This window comes from Hypanus sabinus, chromosome 9, assembly GCF_030144855.1.
Source record: "Hypanus sabinus isolate sHypSab1 chromosome 9, sHypSab1.hap1, whole genome shotgun sequence".
NCBI lineage: Eukaryota > Metazoa > Chordata > Chondrichthyes > Myliobatiformes > Dasyatidae > Hypanus > Hypanus sabinus.
The window spans coordinates 69823337-69843400 of NC_082714.1; the positions used below are offsets into that span (position 1 = coordinate 69823337).

Genomic DNA, 20064 nt, shown 5'->3' on the forward strand with positions numbered 1-20064 from the left:
TCCTCTGATTGATAAACCAAGCAAATCTGCAACCTACAAAGGCACTGATTCAGCCAAAAGCAGTCTTTCTACATTCAGGGTTTTGTAAAGTTTATTGGAATACTCTAGTAGGAGTAGTTCTAATCTTAATAAAAATGTGAATTTTCCAAGAACTGAAGAAAATAATTAACTTCAAGTAAAGAATACTTAAAGTAAAGTTTTCTTGAGTTTAAAAAAAGCACCTTATTTATTAGAAATCCCAAGTTACTGGAAAAGCCTGTAAGTAAAATGGCCAATTTTCTGGCAATATGTCCTAAATCAGAAAATAAATCTTTTACTTCTGATATTCACAGCTCTTTAAAGGATTAATTAAATGAATACTAGTCATGAATTTTTATTAAGGTATAAAGATCTTAGATTTACTATTTGCTTCAGGATCATTCAAGTGCTAGCTCTTCAGAGGACAAAGCTCCAAGAAATGTTTTGTTTGAGGTGTGCAGGAACCATGTTATTGTGGATGAGATGCCAAAGCTAATTGCAGCAACCTTCCTGTATTTACTTTTACCCTCTAAATTCCAAGGTCTTCAAGGGCTGCATTACATGCGGAGAAAACAGCTGGGAATTAAATTTCCTGTGGAATTCAAGTAGAGCCAAGGCAGAGCTTATATTCAAGAAATCTAGCTAGCAAAGGACAGCCTCACAGTACTAACAATGACACCACCCCACCACCACTTAATGCTTCTCAACTGTTCTCAGTTAGTGGAATGATAAATTAGAATTGAAAACAAGGAAAATGATACAACTCTTCCATTACTTTTCGTTGATGTTAGCATAAAGAAAATTTTCAGTAGCTGATCTGAAAATTGCCTTTTCGGAACCCAGAACTTGTTCTGGTTCAGGAATCTAGATCACAGTCCATGACAAAAGGTTAATCTCTCTCATGCCAATTCTTAAATGAAAATACCAACATTTATTACAGTATACTTTCTTTTATACAAAAGAAACTTATCGAATGAATGCCCTTGAACAGAATGCCAGGTATATCCTTAAATACAGGAAAATTATACTTAATGTTTTGTAAAGAGTGCTCACAATAACAAAATCAGAAGGAGAGCCTTTACCTGCAGCAGGTCATCGCTAAGTACCTCTGTCTTCTCAGCTCTGAAATATAAAGCACCAATGATTAAAATCACATCTGAACTCTTGGGAAGAGTAGAAAACATAGTTATGTGTTCCATAACTTGTGAAGCCTTTTCTCGTTTGCTGAGCAAACTCTCCCTCCAAAAGTCTACTCATGTACAGCTCTAACACACTTTCATCAACTAACTCTCAACATGCATTAGTCGTAATCATTTAAATTAAACAATTCTATTGAATGCTCACCACAAAATATTATACAACCTATTTGGAGTAATTTTTCTCTCATTCAGTGCTGGATTTAACACAACAAACGTGTCAATTCTGAGTTAGTAAAGGGAATACACCCATAAGTCATGGATATTCAACCGGAAACTGACAACGCCAAGGATCAGTGCATTGATGAGTAAAAGGAGGGTCCAAGAGCAAGTCTTTGGAGGACACCAAAAGCCATAACACTCAACATAATAAATTCCACTTGTCACTGTTCTGCCCATCTTACCAACAATACTAGTGGGGACAGGTTCAGAGAGGTTGAGTAATGGACATATCCAAGGAATCTCCAAGAAATTATGAAAATTTTTGGGGGAGAGGTACCAGGAAAATTCTCCAGTTGATCAAATTTGGATCTACACATGCAAATCCTCAGGACCTTTAAGTCACAACTCCAATTGGTGTGCACACACCCTACACAGTAGGAATTATAGATGTGACAAGTGTAGCTAGTGGTCTGTCTCCATGGAAAAATTCCTGTTCATATGATTCAAGATAAACATGAGAAAGATGGCAGAGGGACAAGAATAAAGGATGAATGTAAATGTCTTACACATGGCTTCAATGGCATCCTTTAATCCTCAAACACATTGAAATAGAAAATCATGTCAATAAAGGTACATGGTAGGCAGAATGCTACAGTAAGAAATCCTATGGGTGTTAAGTTCACACCCAACATCTAACTTTACACAGTATTTCCAAATACCCCAAGTGAGCAATTCTTGGTTAAAACCAAGACCAGGAGAAATTACAAATAGTTCACTGGAAACATCCTGCTTAACTTCCTTGGAACATTAATATTGCAACCACCAGACATAAGTTAGGTAGGCTGAGTCTGCATCAATTGCAAGTTGCATTCAGAAGAGATAATCTCCCTGTTCAGAATTCCAGTATTAGCCAATTGGCTTAAACATCCATTATTCTTTGTAGTTATTTCAATCTCCCCATCTGCAAGTTTAATCAGACCTAAAATGCAATAGAGAATTATGGATGTTGCCTGTCCTAGGGTAGGAGAAGGTGGGTGTGGGTGTGGGAGGGGGGAGGGAGAGAGGGGGCAGAGGGGGGGGGGGAAGTATTCTTAGAGATAGTATGTATAATTATCTGGATAGACAGGGTCTGATTAGGAACAGTCAACATGGATTTGTGCGTGGAAAGCCACGTTTAACAAATCTTATTGAATTTTTTGAAGAGGTTACTAGGAAAGTTGATGAGGGTAAAGCAGTGGATGTTGTCTATACGGACTTCAGTAAGGCCTTTGACAAGGTTCCACACGGAAGGTTAGTTAGGAAGATTCAATCGTTAGGTATTAATATTGAAGTAGTAAAATGGATTCAACAGTGGCTGGATGGGAGATGCCAGAGAGTAGTGGTGGATAACTATCTGTCAAGTTGGAGGCTGGTGACTAGTGGTGTGCCTCAGGGATCTGTACTGGGTCCAATGTCGTTTGTCATATACATTAATGATCTGGATGATGGGGTGGTAAAATTGGATTAGTAAGTATGCAGATGATACTAAGATAGGTGGTGTTGTGGATAATAAAGTAGGTTTTCAAAGCTTGCAGAGAGATTTAGGCCAGTTAGAATAGAGGGCTGAAAGATGGCAGATGGAGTTTAATGCTGATAAGTGTGAGGTGCTACATTTTAGTAGGACTAATCAAAATACGACATACATGATAAATGGTAGAGCATTGAGGAATGCAGTAGAACAGAGTGATCTGGGAATAATGATGCATAGTTCCCTGAAGGTGGAATCTCATGTGGATAGGGTGGTGAAGAAAGCTTTTAGTATGCTGGCCTTTATAAATCAGAGCACTGAGTATAGGAAACACGAGGAAATCTGCAGATGCTGGAAATTCAGGCAACACACACAAAATGCTGGTGGAACACAGCAGGCCAGGCAGCATCTATAGGGAGAAGCATTGTCGATGTTGAAGGGTCTCCGCCTAAAACATCAACAGTGCTTCCCCCCATTGAGTATGTTGGGATGTAATGTTAAAATTGTACAAGGCATTGGTGAGGCCAAATTTGGAGTATTGTGTATAGTTCTGGTCACTGAATTATAGAAAAGATGTCAACAAAACAGAGTACAGAAAAGATTTACTAGAATGTTACCTGGGTTTCAGCAACTAAGTTACAGAGAAAGGTTGAACAAGTTAGGTCTTTATTCTTTGGAGCGTAGAAGGGTGAGTGGGGATTTGATAAGGTATTTAAAATTAATGGGAGGGGGATAGATAGAGTTGACGTGGATAGGCTTTTTTCATTGAGAGTAGGGGAGATTCAAATAAGAGGACATGAGTTGAGAGTTAAGGGGCAAAAGTTTAGGGGTAACATGAGGGGGAACTTCTTTACTTAGAGAGTGGTAGCTGTGTGGAATGAGCTTCTAGTGGAAGTGGTAGAGGTAGGTTCGATATTGTCATTTTAAAAAAAATAGATAGGTATATGGACACGAAAGGAATAGAGGGTTATGGGCTGAGTGCAGGTCGGTGGGACTAGGTGAGAGTAAATGTTCGGCACAGACTAGAAGGGCTGAGATGGCCTGTTTCCGTGCTGTAATTGTTATATGGTTATATGAAATCTCAGCTAGAATGTGCCAGAAGGCATGTGGGACACTGAAGTCAGCTGGAAGGATCTACTGACTGATGAAACCAAAACTGAGCTTTTTTGGGCATTAGACCAAACACTGCACATCATCAAAAACCATGAAGCATAGTGGTGGCTGCATCATGCTGTGGGGATGCTTCATTGCAGCAGGCCCTGGAAGGCTTGTGAATATAGAGGATAAAATTAATGCAGCAAAATACAGGAAAATCCTGGAGGAAAACCTGATGCAGTCTGCAAGAGAATTGCGACTTGGGAGATTGCTTCCAGCAACACAATGACCTCAAGCTTAAAGCCAAAACTACAGAGGAATGGCTTAAAAACAACAAAGTTAATGTCCTGGAGTGGCCAAGTCAGAGTCCAGACCTCGATCCAATCGAGAATTTGTGGCTGGACTTGAAAAGGGGTGTTCAATCACAATCTCCATAAAATCTGACAGAGCTTGTACAGTTTTGTAAAGAATGGGGAAAAATTACAGTGTCCAGTTGTGCTAAGTTGATAGAGATCTGTCCACACAGACTCAAAACTGTAATTACTGCCAAAGGTGCATCTACTAAATACCGACTTGAAGGAAGTGAATACTTATGCAATCAATTATTGTGTTTAATAATTGTAAAAGGTTTGGACCAATTTGTAGGAATTTGTTTTCACTTTGTTACAAGTCTTTTCTGATGATCGGTATCAAAAAGCCAAATTAAATCCACTGTGATTCAATGTTGTAAAACATGAAAACTTCCAAGGGGCGGGGTGTGAATACTTTTTGTAGGCACTGTATGTGGAACATCACTAGTCACTGGCAGTCAACTAAAAAAGGTCCCCTTTATTCCCACTCTTTTGCCTCCTGCCAGTCCCAGTCTCTCTCCAATGCTAGAATCTTTCCTGTAATACCATGGGCTATTCTCTTGTTTTGCAGCCTCATGTGTGTCACTTTGCCAAATCCTTCTGAAATCCCAAGTAAACAGCATCTACTGACTCTCCTTTTTCTATCCAGCCTGTTATCTCCTCTCCAGGACCTCCTATAAATTTGGCAAGCAAGATTTCCCCTTAAAGAAACCTTGCTGACTTGGCCTATTTTATCATGTGCTTCCAAGTACCCCAAAACCTTCATTAAAAATGGAGTTTTTAACAATTTATTTAACAATATGCTAACCACTCAAGTCAGACCAACCAGCCTATAGTTTCCTGCCTTTTGTCTCCCCCCCTTCTAAAGAGTGGAGTGACTTTTTTTTTGAATTTTCCAGTCCTCTGGAATTATTCAGAATTCAGACTCTGGAAAATTAGTACTAATGCCTCCACAATCTCTTCAGCTACCTCTTTCAGAATTCTGGGGTGTAGTCCATCTGGTCCAGATGACTTGTTTGTTTTGCTGCTGTAATTGCTTCTACTTGTGTTGCTCTACTGAACATCGTGGGCATTCTGTGTTGGCACCGGAATGTGTGGTGACACTGATGGCCTCCCTTCAGTACATCCTTTAGTGTGTTGGTTGTTAATTTGATGTACATCTGAGAAATAAATCTTTCTTTTAATCTCATTATTTAAGGCAGGATACACATGCATCAGAGGTAAGGATCATGAAGAAAAATTACACAGAATGGACTCATGCCATGCGGAGTTTAAAAGAATAAGAAGCATTTTATTGAAACAATTTTCAGGAGCTAGTAAAGAAAATTTAGCAAGCATGTTTCCCTTGGCAGGGCAAATCCAGAACTTGGCTTTGAATTGAATTGACTTGATTTCTTACATCCGTCACATACATGAGTAAAAGTCTTACATGTTACATCTCCATCTAAATGTGCAATCATAGTAACTTATAATAAATAGAAGTCAATGTAACATAGGCATAATTTCAAGATAATGGATTGCCACTTAAATCCAGCAACCACAATCATATTAAATGGTGGAGCAGTCTTCAATGCCATGTAGCCAACAATGCTCATATTTCTTAAGTTCTCAATTAAACTTTACCCTGAAACAGTCAAATCATTGGAAAACATTTCATGTTAGGCTTCCGGTACAAGCTGCATAATCTTACAGGTGTCATGAGATTTATAAACTATCTTTTCCACCTGGCCTAGATCATCAAATAGAATTGTACACATATCGCAAATATCTGAACTAACCCTCCCCTCCTCCAACCACTATGGAGCTTCTTCTACTTTGGACTAGCAGCCAGCACGTGCAGTTTTTGTTTCAATATCATATTCCATTGTGTTCTGAACAACAGCGATGCCTCTGATTGCAAGCATACATCTTGGTTTCCAGGTTCAAGAATGCTGAGAAACTGTACTAGCCAAATTTATGCAAAAACAGTTTACAATATCTTATTAATCTTTGACTTTGACATATCTTTGACATATTGCATGCTCTTTGACTGGAGTTGCTGATATAGCTATGATGCTGCTGAATTTGATTTAGCTATCAAATTCTGTGCTGCTATTTACTAGTTATAAACAAAGTGGCAGGGAGAGGAAGATGTGACAGAGTGGAACTGCGCAACTGTTGGAAGAAATGACAAAAGATGATGTGTTGGATTTGGAGCTTGTTGAGCGATAATGTGTAAAAAACAAGGGAACGCTTTGATCCTTGTTTTTTTTTTGCTTCAGATTCCAGCATCTGCAGTCCTTCCTGTCATCCACTGGTATTGGTACTGTATTGGTATCACTGTTAGTGTGATAGTGCGCTGAGATCTAATAAGATTATGAGCCTCATAGGCAGAGTAAATAGCTAGTATCTTTATCCCAGGGAAGAAATGTCTAATACCAGAGGGTGTGCATTAAAAGTGAGAGGGCCAAGTTCAAAGGCAATGTGCAGGACAAGTTTTTTATACACAGAGCAGAGGGTGCCTGGCAGGCACCGCCAGGGCTGGGTGTGGAGGCAAATTTGACAGAGGTGTTCAAGAGCCTCTAAAATAGGCATAGGAATGTGGACATTATTGATTAGTTTAAACACAAGGAGATTCTGTAGATGTTGGAAATCCAGAGTAACACCCACAAAATGCTGAAGGAACTTAACAGGTCTTGGTGCAAAACCTGACCTGCTGAGTTTCTTCAGCGTTTTGTGTAGGGTTTAGTTTAGCTGGGCAATTAATAAGTATGGCAAAGGGCCTGTGCCTGTGCTGTCCTATGGCATTCTAGTACAAGGAGTAGTGGGATACAGGCCTAATGCGGGTAAAATGGATTAGTGAGAAATATGTCACTCAGCCTGAAGGGTCAGTTCTCGTGACTCTGTGAGCAATCCCTTAATTTGAGACAGTAACTCCTGCTTCTAGACACCCAAGCCAAGGGAAATATCAATGCTGCATGTACCCTGCCAAAACCCTTGAATTTTGTTTTCTATATTTTTCAGTGAGATTATCTCAAGATAGTGAGTGCCTCTAGTTTACTTCAGCTTCCCTCTACAACAAACCTGTAATGCCAGGAACTGATCCAGTGAATTTGATTGCACTCCCTTTGTAAAGTATGCTCTTCCTTAATGAAAACAAACAATGCTAGAAAACTCAGCAGGTGAGGCAGCATCTGTGCACACAGATCTACTTCAGGTCTGTGACTTCTTTCTTAACGCCAGACCTGTACACAGTGTCCCAGGTGCAGTGTCACCAGGACTCCATGTAACTAAAGCAAGATATTTGTTATAATAAAGAACATGCAGTTTCTTTACTTCATTGCTGAGCCTGCAATCAGCAATTTTCCATGATGAACAATGTTCCATTCTCACACTATTTTAAACATATTCCATCTTTCTCTACAGTCGATTCTAGTTAGTTGGGCCATCGGTTAATCAGGTCAGTTGCTTACTTGAGACAACTCTTAGAGCCCAAAAACGAATCGAAAAAATAGTCAGGATTCCATTAGTTTATTTGGGACACGATACCACTTAATTAGGGCAGGAGCCACTTGCCAAACAACTTCTATCATCAGTCATGTGTATTTGTGTGGCCGTTAAGACACTACACCTTGCTCAGAGTGAACAGTTTTTAAATAGTATCAGTTGCATGTGTTTGTGTTCAAAGAAACAGTGATTTTTGTCACTGATAGTGAGAAATATACAGTATAACTCTTCAGAATTTGGTTTGCTCACTGCAGCTTAGGATTGGAGATACCAGAAACTGCTGGGAGTGAAAATGAAACAATTTCACTACTTCAAGTTAGGAATTACAAAGTATTTGAAGGTAGTTCAACAATCATCTTGAAACGTTACACTGAAAATGAAGATTTGGAGAATGCAATTGTCAAAAGCTTGTTTTGAGCCAATCCATTATCAGCACTCGACATCTGTACTGATGTTCATTAACAGTTAACCTATATCAGGATGCTGCTTATCAACTATAGCTCAGCATTTAACTCCATTCCCACAATCCTGACTGATAAGTTACAGAAGCTGGGTCTCTATACCTCCCTCTGCAATCAGACCCTCGACTTCATAACTGGAAGACCACAAGCGGATTAGTGATAATATCTCCTCCTCACTGACCATCAACAATGGTGCGCCTCAGGGATGTGTGCTTAACGCACTGCTCTACTCTCCCTACACCCATGACTGTGTGGCTAGATATAGCCTGAATACCAGCGATAAATTTGCTGAAGATACAACCATTGTTGGTAGCATCTCAGATGGAGACAAGAGGTGGTACTGGAGCAAGATAAACCAACAAGTGGAATGGTGCTGCAGCAACAACCTTGCTCTCAACGTCAGTAAGATGAGAGAGCTGATTGTGGACTTCAGGAAGGGTAAGACAAAGGAACACATACCGATCCCCATAGAGCAGGGGTCAGCAACCTTTACCACTGAAAGAGCCATTTGGACCCATTTCCCACAGAAAAGAAAACACTGGGAGCCACAAAACCTGTTTGACATTTAAAATGAAATAACACTGCATACAACGTTTTTTTTTGCCTTTATGCTATGTATAAACAAACTATAATGTGTTGCATTTATGAAATCGATGAACTCCTGCACAGAAAACGAAATTACATTTCTGCATGCAACAAAAACATTTTGAACTCCGAAAAAAAGACGCTGGGTTGAAGATTACTTTTAAGTAAAATACTCAATGTCTATTTGAGTCCTTCTTGTATTAATGAAAAACGCCGAACTTAAATTTTCCGCCAGCAGCAAACCAAAAATAACGTCAGCCAGATGTCAACCTGAAAAATAAAAGGACTATTTCACTGAACAATGAAAAAATATGAATATACGTAAAATAATAGGCAATTAAAATATTTATCATACTTGGTTAATGGGATTTCTGCTCCTGGACCTCAGCGCACAGCGTCTGCACATCAGGGCTGTTTGACGTCACCTTCATCTTTACACAGGATTGCAAGCCGTCATCTGTGAGGCGTGCGTGATGTTTGTTTTTAATAAAGTTCATGTTGGAGAACACCTGCTCACATACATATGTGGATCCAAAGATCGACAGGACTCCAAGCGCATACTTTTTAATGTTTACATAAATGTCGGGGATAGCATTCCATGTTTCGAACACAAGTTTGTCCGGTTTTAGGAGGTTTTCAATATCACTCCATTTGTGATTCTGAGCAAGAACGGCCTTCTGACGGGCAACATCTTCAAGGTCTGCTGTCAAGTGTCTAAACTTGGACACCCATATGTCTTTGTCGGCTATGTCGGCCAATTCCATCTCAAGATCAGGTTGACTCACACCTGCCAATGCAGTCGTATTCAGTAGGGATGGATCGATGCTTAGGGAGTGACCGGGAAGGATAATGTGTGTTTTTCCTCTCTGAACTCACAGAAGCGTTTCCCAAACGATGTTTGCATTGCGATGATTGCAGAATGTAAATACTCCGAATTTATCATGTCGTGAGCTTGTTTGAACTCTCTCAAATTGGGGAAGTGAGACAATGTGCCTTTCTGTAAATCTCTGGCAAGCACTGTCAACTTGCGCTCGAATGCCAAAACATCCTCCAACATGTGTAGGGCTGTACGTCCTTTCCCCTGAAGAGCTGTGTTCAGCGTGTTCAGGTGAGCTGTCATGTCTACCATGAAGTGTAGCTTTTCTAGCCACTCTGGCTGTTCCAGCTCAGGAAAGGTGAGCCCTTTGCTGCCCAGGAAAGTTTTCACTTCTTCCAGATACGCGACAAAGCGTTTCAGTACCTCCCCTCTGGACAGCCACCGGACTTTGTTGTGCAGCAGGAGATCAGAATATGCGCTTTCCAGCTCGTCCAGTAACAAACGGAATTGACAGTGATTTAAACTTTTTGCCATTATTTTATTGACAATCTGAATGACAACATCCATTACTTCTGTGCATTCCAGAGGAAATTTTTGAGCGCACAGTGCCTCTTGGTGCAAGATGCAGTGAAAAGTCAGCAGCTTTCTGTCCAGCGACTTCTGCAGTAAAGCCACAAATTTTCCAAAGCCACAGGGAGCCGCAGCACAGAGATGAAAGAGGCGCATGCGGCTCCGGAGCTGCGGGTTGCCGACCCCCGCCATAGAGGGATCAGAAGTGGAGAGAGTGAGCGGTTTCAAGTTCCTGTGTGTCAAGATCTCTGAGCCCAACCTGGTCACAACAAATTGATGCAGCTATAAAGAAGGCAAGACAGTGACTATACTTCATTAGGAGTTTAAAAGATTTGGTATGTCAACAAAAATATTCAAAAATTTCTATGGATGTCCCGTGGAGAGCATTCTGACAGGCTGCATCATTGTCTGCTATGGGAGGGGGTTGGCTACTGCACAGGACCAAAAGAAGCTGAAGAGCATCATAAATTTTGTCGGCTCCATCTTGAGTACTAGCCTACAAAGTACCCAGGACATCTTCAAGGAGTGATGTCTCAGAAAGTGGTGTCTATTATTAAGGATCTCCAGCACCCAGGGCATGCCCTTTTCTCACTATTACCATCAGGTAGATGATAAAAAAGCCTGAAATCACACACTCAGTGATTCAGAAACAGCTTCCTCCCCTTTGCCATCTGCTTTCTAAATGGACATTGAACACATGGAACACTACCTCTCTTTTTAAAAATATATTATTTGTTTTGCACAATTTTCATCTATTCAATATATATACTGTAACTTATTATTATATATTTTCTTCTTCTACATTATGTATTGCACTGAACTGTTGCTGCTAATTTAACAAATTTCACGACACATGCCGCTGATAATAAACCTGATTCTGATCAAAAGATCATGACAGCATACATTGAATATATTCCACTGTTGATAACTATTAAACAATACAGGTATAGCATTGCAGTAGCATTGGTTGTGTTCTAATTTATTCTGTATTGCATTGAAATGCATAATTTATCACAGTTAATCGATAGTTTGTCTTTCTTTTACACCTTTTTAACTATTTCCATGAATCTTCGGCCTTTTGGGTCCTCTGCTAATTGGGCCAAAAAGTGTCCCAATTAACCAGGACCCACTGTATTTGTTACTGTCAAAATGGATGACCTCACATTTTTCCACACTGAATTTACATTACAGTCCTGGAAGATGATAAACAGGATAAGGGTGTCAGACAGAACAAAAGAAGTTCATAATTTATGGGGGTTACCCTGATGAACATTCAAAGTAAAACAACTTCAATTTGGATTTAAACAACTCAAATCAACCACAGTTGATGCACAAACATCTGCATTACATCGTGCTTGCAACTATACCTCATGTCAAACGGCTTTTACTGTAAAAATCTGTATTTCCAAAAAGCAGCAAAACAAAAAGAAATTCACTCATAACCCAAAACAATAGATTTAAGACTGAAAAATATTTCTGCTCCCAAACACAAATCTAACAGTTTTAAGATGATTTTACAAATCTCAAAATATCAAATTTTGAGGAACACACACAAAATGCTGGAGGAACTCATGAGGTCAGGCAGCATTTATGAAAAGGAATAAAAGTTGTCAATGGTTCAGACCGAGATTGTTCATTGGAAAAAATATATCAAATTTTGTTTCTCTTGCTCCCCTCCAAAAGATTTTCAAAGGCACTTCAGCATTCTATTCCACAGTATGTAACCCTGGCTTCCTAACTCTGACAACATCACTGATTGTTTTAGAATCACAACCAAAGATAACAGAATGCTCCACTGCACACAAATACCAGGCAACTTTTGACAAGTTTTGAAATATTTTGTATGTTTATCTGCTCTGAAAATCCAGAACTTCTACTTCTGCTCACTATCCAAAACTTCTGCTTGAAAGTGAATTTGTACACAACTGAGATAAGGGCATTGAAACTCTGCTGATATTCACACTCAAGTATCTGGACTCCTATTACTTGATATTTTCCAAAGAATCTGTGGGTAGTGAGATTAATCTTTGAAGCATACAGGCGGGTTCTCATCCTAAAACATGAAGCTTCAATTCCTCCCCAAAGTTGTCTTTATGCTCAGTCGTAGTCCTACAATTCATTTACCATCACTCAATGTACACAGAAATATAATGGGCCAATACTTACAGGTGTCCCCCACTTCACTAAAGTTCACTTTATGCCACTTCACTTTTACGAAAGACTTACATTAGCACCTGTTTTCGCTAACTGAAAGAAATCCGAAGAGGATTTTCGCTTTTACGAAAAAAGGCGCCTGCTTTAAACTTGTGTTTACCCCAAGAAAGACTACCATGACCGTGAAGCCTTGCATGGGCAGGTGTGTATGTGCCGATTTTTTTCAACATATCATTCCTGCTTTTACCATATATTAGTGTTATTTTAGGTTTTATGTGCTATTTGGTATGATTTGGTAGGTTATTTTTTGGATCTGGGAACACTCAAAAATTTTTCCCATATAAATTAATGGTAATTGCTTTTTTGCTTTACGACATTTCGGCTTACGAAAGGTTTACTGTCTACTTTCGGATAGCGGGGGAAACCTGTATTTAAAATTCATGAGCAAAATGATCAATGTTCCTTTTAGAATATGGCACAGTGTAAATCAGCAATTTCAGCAATGGCAGTAGGAGAGAAGCAAAATGTCCAAGTTAATCACTCAGATCTACAAGATCCAATGGGGCAAGTGGTTAAATTACTAGATTAACATCTGGCCTTTTGGTCTGGAGAGATGAGATTGAATTCCCAAAGGGAAATTAAATTCAAGTAACTAAATAGATTCAAAGTAAAGAGGTGGTATCAATAATGGTCTGTCATTATGTCTATCCAGTTCATTAACATCAAAAGGAAAGTAAACTTGCCTCTTTACTTGCTCTAACCATATGTGGTTGTTTAATTGCCCAGTTCAAGGATAATTTGGAATGGTATCAAATACTCCTCCATCAACAATGCCAAAAATTACAATAACAAATAATTATGACAACACAAGTGAATCTGCAGACGCTGGAAATAAATAAAAACACAAAATGCTGGCAGAACTCAGCAGGCCAGACAGCATCGGCCCGAAACGTCGTCACTATCTCCTCCCATAGATGCTGTCTGGCCTGCTGAGTTCTGCCAGCATTTTGTGTTTTTAACAAATAATTATGATGTCCTGCTGGACTAATGAGAAAATTCAGAACCCAAACTATGACATTGTTTAAAGAGGAAATAAGGTAGTGTCATAATTGACTTGTCACATTCATTAAAGCAAACTAAGAAACAGCTTTACTTGCAAAAGTAAATATATTTTGAAATTTTTCTTTATGCTTTGAGAAATACTGAAGGTATATGATAAAGAATAGCAAATGGGAAATAAATAACTAAAGAAGTATGAAACAACAAATTCGTCTCATTCAAGCTTTCCTTTACAAAAGCAACTGCTGTAACAGGGTAGATTCTGTAGATGCTAGAAATCTTGAACAACACGCACAAATTGCTGGAAGAACTCGGCAGGTCAGGCAGGATCTATGGAGGGAAATGAACAGTCGATATTTAAGGATGAATGGTTTCAGCCAAAATGTCAGCCGTTTATTCCCCTCCATTGATGCTGACCGTCCTGTCGAGTTCCTCCACCATCTGGTGTGGGCCGCTACAATGGGGTAGGTGTGTTCACCAATTCTAGACCTTTATTCTATTGTGGTTATTGCAAACACATCTAAAACAGTTGAAAAATTTAAGCTAGTACTACACTACTTGGCTCTTATTCCATATTTGGGCACTGGTCGGGATTTCACAGGTAACAGTGATCAAATGATCTTTGCACTGGCTTCAACAAAAATTGCACCTTCAACAGTCTGCCCAGCATTAACCTGCTCAAAACATAGAAAGGTAATTTTTACATAATGGACCCTTCAACGTGGTTGAATCACCTAGCTCAGGGGTCGGCAACCCACGGCTCCGGAGCCGCATGCGACTCTTTCATCTCTGTGCTGCGGCTCCCCGTGGTTGGTTAGTTTTTGAAATGTAATTCGAAATTTGAAGATTATGGTGATCTTGTACAATCTAAATAAAATGTTGTGGCAACCCCATTTCCTGGCACATCCGAACCGGCTCACAATTAGCCACCGTTCCGGCTAAGGGAGATAGCCTACGGGGGTTTGTGAGTACGTGTCTTTTGGAGCATCCGCGCCCACAGGGACAGGTTGCGGGAGGCTTTAAAGCAAGGCTGTTTAGTTCGAATAAAGTTATCTTTGACTGCAGTGTTGTTATTTTAGCGCTGCGTGTAGCACACCGCTACGTTTTTTATCGCTATTAATATACATCACCACTGCCAATGCCTGACACCCGCCAGTGCGCGCTTTCTTTTAATTCTTTGATCCAAGGTAGGCTAACTATGGAGTAACCTTCAACCCAATGTCTTTTTTTCGGAGTTCATCAGTTTCATAAATGCAACACATTATAGTTTGTTTATACATAGCATAAAGACAAAAAAAAACCGTTGTATGCAGTGTTATTTCATTTTAAATGTCAAACGGGTTTTGTGGCTCCCAGTGTTTTCTTTTCTGTGGGAAATGGGTCCATATTGGCTCTTTCACTGGTAAACGTTGCCGACCCCTGACCTAGCTGCAGAAGTGACATGCCATTTGTCACAAGTCTCACCCACAAAAATCAGATTAAGTCTGGTAACAGGCAGAACAGCTTGAACTTTAACCACCAAAAACATACTAATATATACAAATACTTAAAAACTACCTAGTTAGTGAGCCATGTGAAAATAATTTTAATATATTATCCTGCTCTCTTCCATTAAAATCCAAGTGAAATATCTAGTACAAAATCTTAGATCTCTCTGCAAGTAGCCTGTTGCTCATTCCCTCACTGAACTCCCCATCAATGATATCTGCAGAAAACAAATTTCTAATATATTAGGAAAAATGGGAAAGTGAGAGTTGCTTAAAAATTGTTAAGGACTCAATGGGGCAAATGGCTCTTTCTGTAGTACAACTATTCTGTGATTCAGTGACAGCAACTTCTGGACTTCCCTGTTGAATCCAGCAGGTACAACTTTGTATTCAGATTCATGGAGGGTAATGATGGATAGTCTGGTACTTGAAGCCATTACAATCACAAAGAAAGGAACAATATAATGGTACACAGATTTCGATTAAAACTTGTCATTTCTAAATTTATAAGCTTATTGTTGGCAGTATGTGGCTGTACTGTGAATGTTCACAAGACCTGTGAAATCACGATCTGAAAATCAAGTCTGGCCAGTAGCTCCACAGACACTGTTAATGTGCTGCTGTGTATAATGGACTAATGTACCTATGCTGAATATTACTCTCACTCCACCCTTGGCCTTGCACACACAGGCTGCCAGAAGGAGCCATCTGGTAAGTGTGGGGAAAGGGTCGGGCTGCACTGCGCAAGATCTAGCCCTGCTTCCAGACTGGCACCTAAAGTACTGAAGTAGTTCAAGTTGCTATACTGACATGATGAATGTGATTTGCTGGAGAGAATGCAGAGAAGAATCGACATTTGTTTTCCCTGGAGAAGAGGACAAAGGGTTATCTGATAGAAGTGTATAAAATTATGAGGGGAATAGGAGTAAAATTCTTTCCCATGAAGACACAGATTTAAAGTAAGAGGTCGGAGATTTACAGGGGATATGAATTCTCTCCCTTTCCAAACAAAGGTTGGTTGAAGGCTAGAATATGCTGCAAAAGACGTGGAAAAGAGCTGATCCTCTCCCAACATTTAAGGAACATCTAGACAAATGCTTGACTTGCTAAGAAATAGAAGACTAGAGACCTACTGTGGGTAAATGGCATTCATGTAGATAAGTACAACAGGCAGAAAAGACACAGCAAGCCAAAAAGCCTGTTTGTGTGCTACATGCCAACAGAACAATGAGAAAATCTATGAACAATGAAAGCCTGAATACAATGAATGATTAAGGCATCATAGCTACTTGACATAAAGAATTTCTGACAAAGAGTTTCTGCCCTAAATGTCAACAATACTTTTTTCCATAGATGCTGCCTGGCTTGCTGAATTCCTCCAGCATTTTGTGTGTTGTAAAGAATTCCAAAGATTCCTTGCCCTCCGAAGAGATGGAATTAGTAATTTTGGTTCTAAATCGCACACCCTCCATTTTGAGACTGTGACACTAGTCCAAGTCTCCTTATCCAGAGGAAGTACTCTCCCCACATCCACCTTGTTAACAGGTAGATATGGAATGTTTCCATTGAAATATTTGATGTCTCAATGAGTTCACACCTCTTGCTCTTATAGAGAACAGGACCCCAGCCTTTTCAATGTCTTTTCAATTTCTGTTGGTATGCCAAATTATGTATTGCACAAACTTTTCTCAACACAAATATAATGTACAAACATGGATTCTCAGTCAGATTATTAAACTTCCATCACAACATGCCAAAGGCATAAACCAAAATGGGAATTCAGTCTGCTCTCAGCTACTGAGAATTTATAACGTACCATTGTGTACTTACTGCTTCTAACTAATCCCAGTGTTTGTTATGACAATATCACAAACACTTAAGTAATGCTGGTTAAACAATGGTCCAGAGACACTGGGGAATGCTTTGTCATTCTGCCTTGGGTAGATAACAGTCTGAATTGCTCAAAATGTGCATGCCACCTACAAGATTCCAGGTGTTAACCATATAAAAATTACAGCACAGAAACAGGCATCTCAGCCCTTCTAGTCCATGCTGAACGCTTACTCTCACCTAGTCCCACCGACCTGCACTCAGCCCATAACCCTCCATTCCTTTCCTGTCCATATACCTATCCAATTTTTTTTAAATGACAAAAATCGAACCTGCCTCTACCACGTTCAACACAGCTACCACTCTCTGAGTAAAGAAGTTCCTCCTCGTGTTACCCCTAAACTTTTGCCCCCTAACTCTCAACTCATGTCCTTTTGTTTGAATCTCCCTGTCAATGGAAAAAGCCTATCCATGTCAACTATCTACCCCAGGGGTGGGCAAACTTTTTGACTTGAGGGCCACAAAGGGTTCTAAAATTTGACAGGGGGGCCGGACCAGGAGCAGATGGACGGAGTGTTTTGGTAATACACCTCATAAGAGAAAATAAAATATCATGGGATATGTAGAAAACATGTGCTTTAATTTCAATTGAAAATGAACAAATGCATTACAACAAAATATCTGTCTTTGAAGTCCCATGGTATTTAGCTATTTATTGAAATGACTTTTAAAACACTGAAAATTAAATGAATAAAATACAGCTTTTTTTAATAGTAACAGTTATTATTTTAAAGCACTGAAAATTCTGTTATCCTTCAAGATATTATCATCATCACTCTCCTCCTGACTGTCTTTATTTCAAAAACGGTAGGAGATGCAGGTCTACTTGTCCTGCTCCTTCTTATTCAAGTGTCTCCTGTGCCAAAACTCAACAACGACCAGCCAGTATGCGGAGCGCGTTATTTGATCTGGAGCGCATTTTTTATTTTGAGAACGTACGTGCACCTGCGCACTACTCATGTCCATCACTTAACAGAAATGACATGTAACATGTAAGGCTTATTGAAAAAAATATTTTCAAATGCATTTTTTACATAACACAACAAAGAAACTTATTTTTAATTACAGTGGGAACAGTGTTGTTGGTCTCTCCTTTTAGCCAGCGCATCAAAGTCTGGATTTAGTTTTGTTGTGGTGATTCTCAGGATGGACCTGAGGTGTTGGTCAGTTAACTTGGATCTGTGGCTGGCTTTGTTGATGTTCATCACGCTGAACGCCTGTTCACACAAATAGGTCGAGCCGAACAAAGAGTAAAGCACAAATGTGGAGTAATACGCTGCACCTCAACAAAGGTCAATGTGTAGCGGTGTGCTACATGCAGCGCTAAAATTACGACACGGAGTCGGTAACTGCAGTCGAAGAAAAAAAACTTTATTCGAAATCCCCAGCCTCACTTTTAAGCCTCCCTCAACCTGCCCCCCTGCGCAGAGGCTCCAAAGCTCTGTGCTCGCAAATCCCTGCAGGCTATCTCCTATAGCCGGAATGCTGGCTAATTGTGAGCCGGTTCAGATGTGCCAGGAAATGGGTCGCCACAAATGTATATAGAGTGCATCATCTATTGGGAAAATGCCAGAATTGCGGGGAAAAAACGTTAACAAGGTTTATTAATATAATTTCATCAAGTTCGGCGGGCCGGATTAAAAAGCTTAACGGGCCGCATATGGCCCGCGGGCCGTAGTTTGCCCATGCCTGATCTACCCCCTCATAATTTTAAATACCTCTATCAAGTCCCCCCTCAACCTTCTACGCTCCAAAGAATAAAGACCTAACTTGTTCAACCTTTCTCTGTAACTTAGGTGCCGAAACCCAGGTAACATTCTAGTAAATCTTCTCTGTACTCTCTCTATTTTGTTGACAGCTTTCCTATAATTTGGTGACCAGAACTGTATACAATTCTCCAAATTTGGCCTCACCAATACCTTGTACAATTTTAACATTACATCCCAACTCCTATACTCAATGCTCTGATTTATAAAGGCCAGCATACTAAAAGCTTTTTTCACCACCTCTTCAAAAAATTCAATAAGATTTGTTAAACAGGACTTTCCACACACAAATCCATGTTGACTGTTCCTCATCAGACCCTGTCTATCCAGATAATTATATATACCATCTCTAAGAATACATTCCATTAATTTACCCAGCACTGACGTCAAACTTACAGGCCGATAATTGCTAGATTTACCCTTAGAACCCTTTTTAAACAATGGAACCACATGAGCAATACGCCAATCCTCCGGCACCATCCCCGTTTCTAATGACATTCGAAATATTTCTGTCAGAGCCCCTGCTATTACTACACAAACTTCCCTCAAGGTCCTAGGGAACATCCTGTCAGGATCCAGAGACTTATCCACTTTTATATTCTTTAAAAGCTCTAGTACTTCCTCTTCTTTAATCATCATAGTTTCCATATCTACCCTACTTGTTTCCCTTACCTTACACAATTCAATATCCTTCTCCTTAGTGAATACTGAAGAAATTGTTCAAAATCTCCACCATCTCTGGGTTAACTGGGTTGCTTCAAAATTAATTATGCTGCTTGGTTTCACTACAATTTTTTTAATACCTGCAGTTTCTTTTTGCTCCAATGAAATACAATTCCATCAAGCACAACAGAATGCTCATTTTATAATAAAACTGAGTAATTGAAGGGGATAGATTTGGTGCCTAGGACAGAGGGAAGTCTGTGTGCGAAGCCAGTGTGCATTCTAACAGCAAGTCATCATCTTTCTGTGGTATTGCAAGACCCTGTTGGACACTGGCTGCTCATCCGATTCACTGTTTTATTAGCAGATGGTAGGAAAGCAGCATGGCCTTGGTCATAGCAAGGACTAGACCTGAAACCGTAATGTTGCCTGTTTGTAGCACCCAGGAGAGAGGCGGAGGTAATGCACTCAAACGGAGTGCCAGAGGCAATGTGGCGTGGCATCTGTACTAGAGTTGGTGCTACCTTCCAGTGTTTGTTCAGCTGAAGATGTATTGCTTGACCGCAGACTTGGACTATATGTTTCTGTGTGACTGTGTTTTACTGCTGATTTGGATGTGCTATGCGTACCTTGTGCTGTGTGACTGTTGGTACTGTGTTTTGCACCTTGGCCCCAGAGTAACGTTGTTTCGTTTGACTGTATTCATGGATATTCATGCAAGGTTGAATGACAATTAAACTTAAATTTGATAGGCTTTTGCTGGACATCTGAGGTCAGAAAGAAGAGGCCACACAGATC

At 39.9% G+C, this 20064-nt stretch overlaps 1 protein-coding gene across 7 annotated transcripts in view; it reads right to left on the reverse strand.

The window, feature by feature from the left end:
• Positions 1-20064, reverse strand: part of arhgap17a (Rho GTPase activating protein 17a) — a 191558-nt gene that overhangs the window by 112993 nt on the left and 58501 nt on the right. For all 7 annotated transcript variants that reach the window (XM_059979887.1, XM_059979888.1, XM_059979882.1 and 4 more), the window contains exon 2: positions 1101-1140. In XM_059979887.1, the coding sequence (XP_059835870.1) occupies positions 1101-1114 (14 nt within the window). In that variant the 5' untranslated portion in view covers positions 1115-1140. The remainder of the gene's footprint in view (positions 1-1100; positions 1141-20064) is intronic.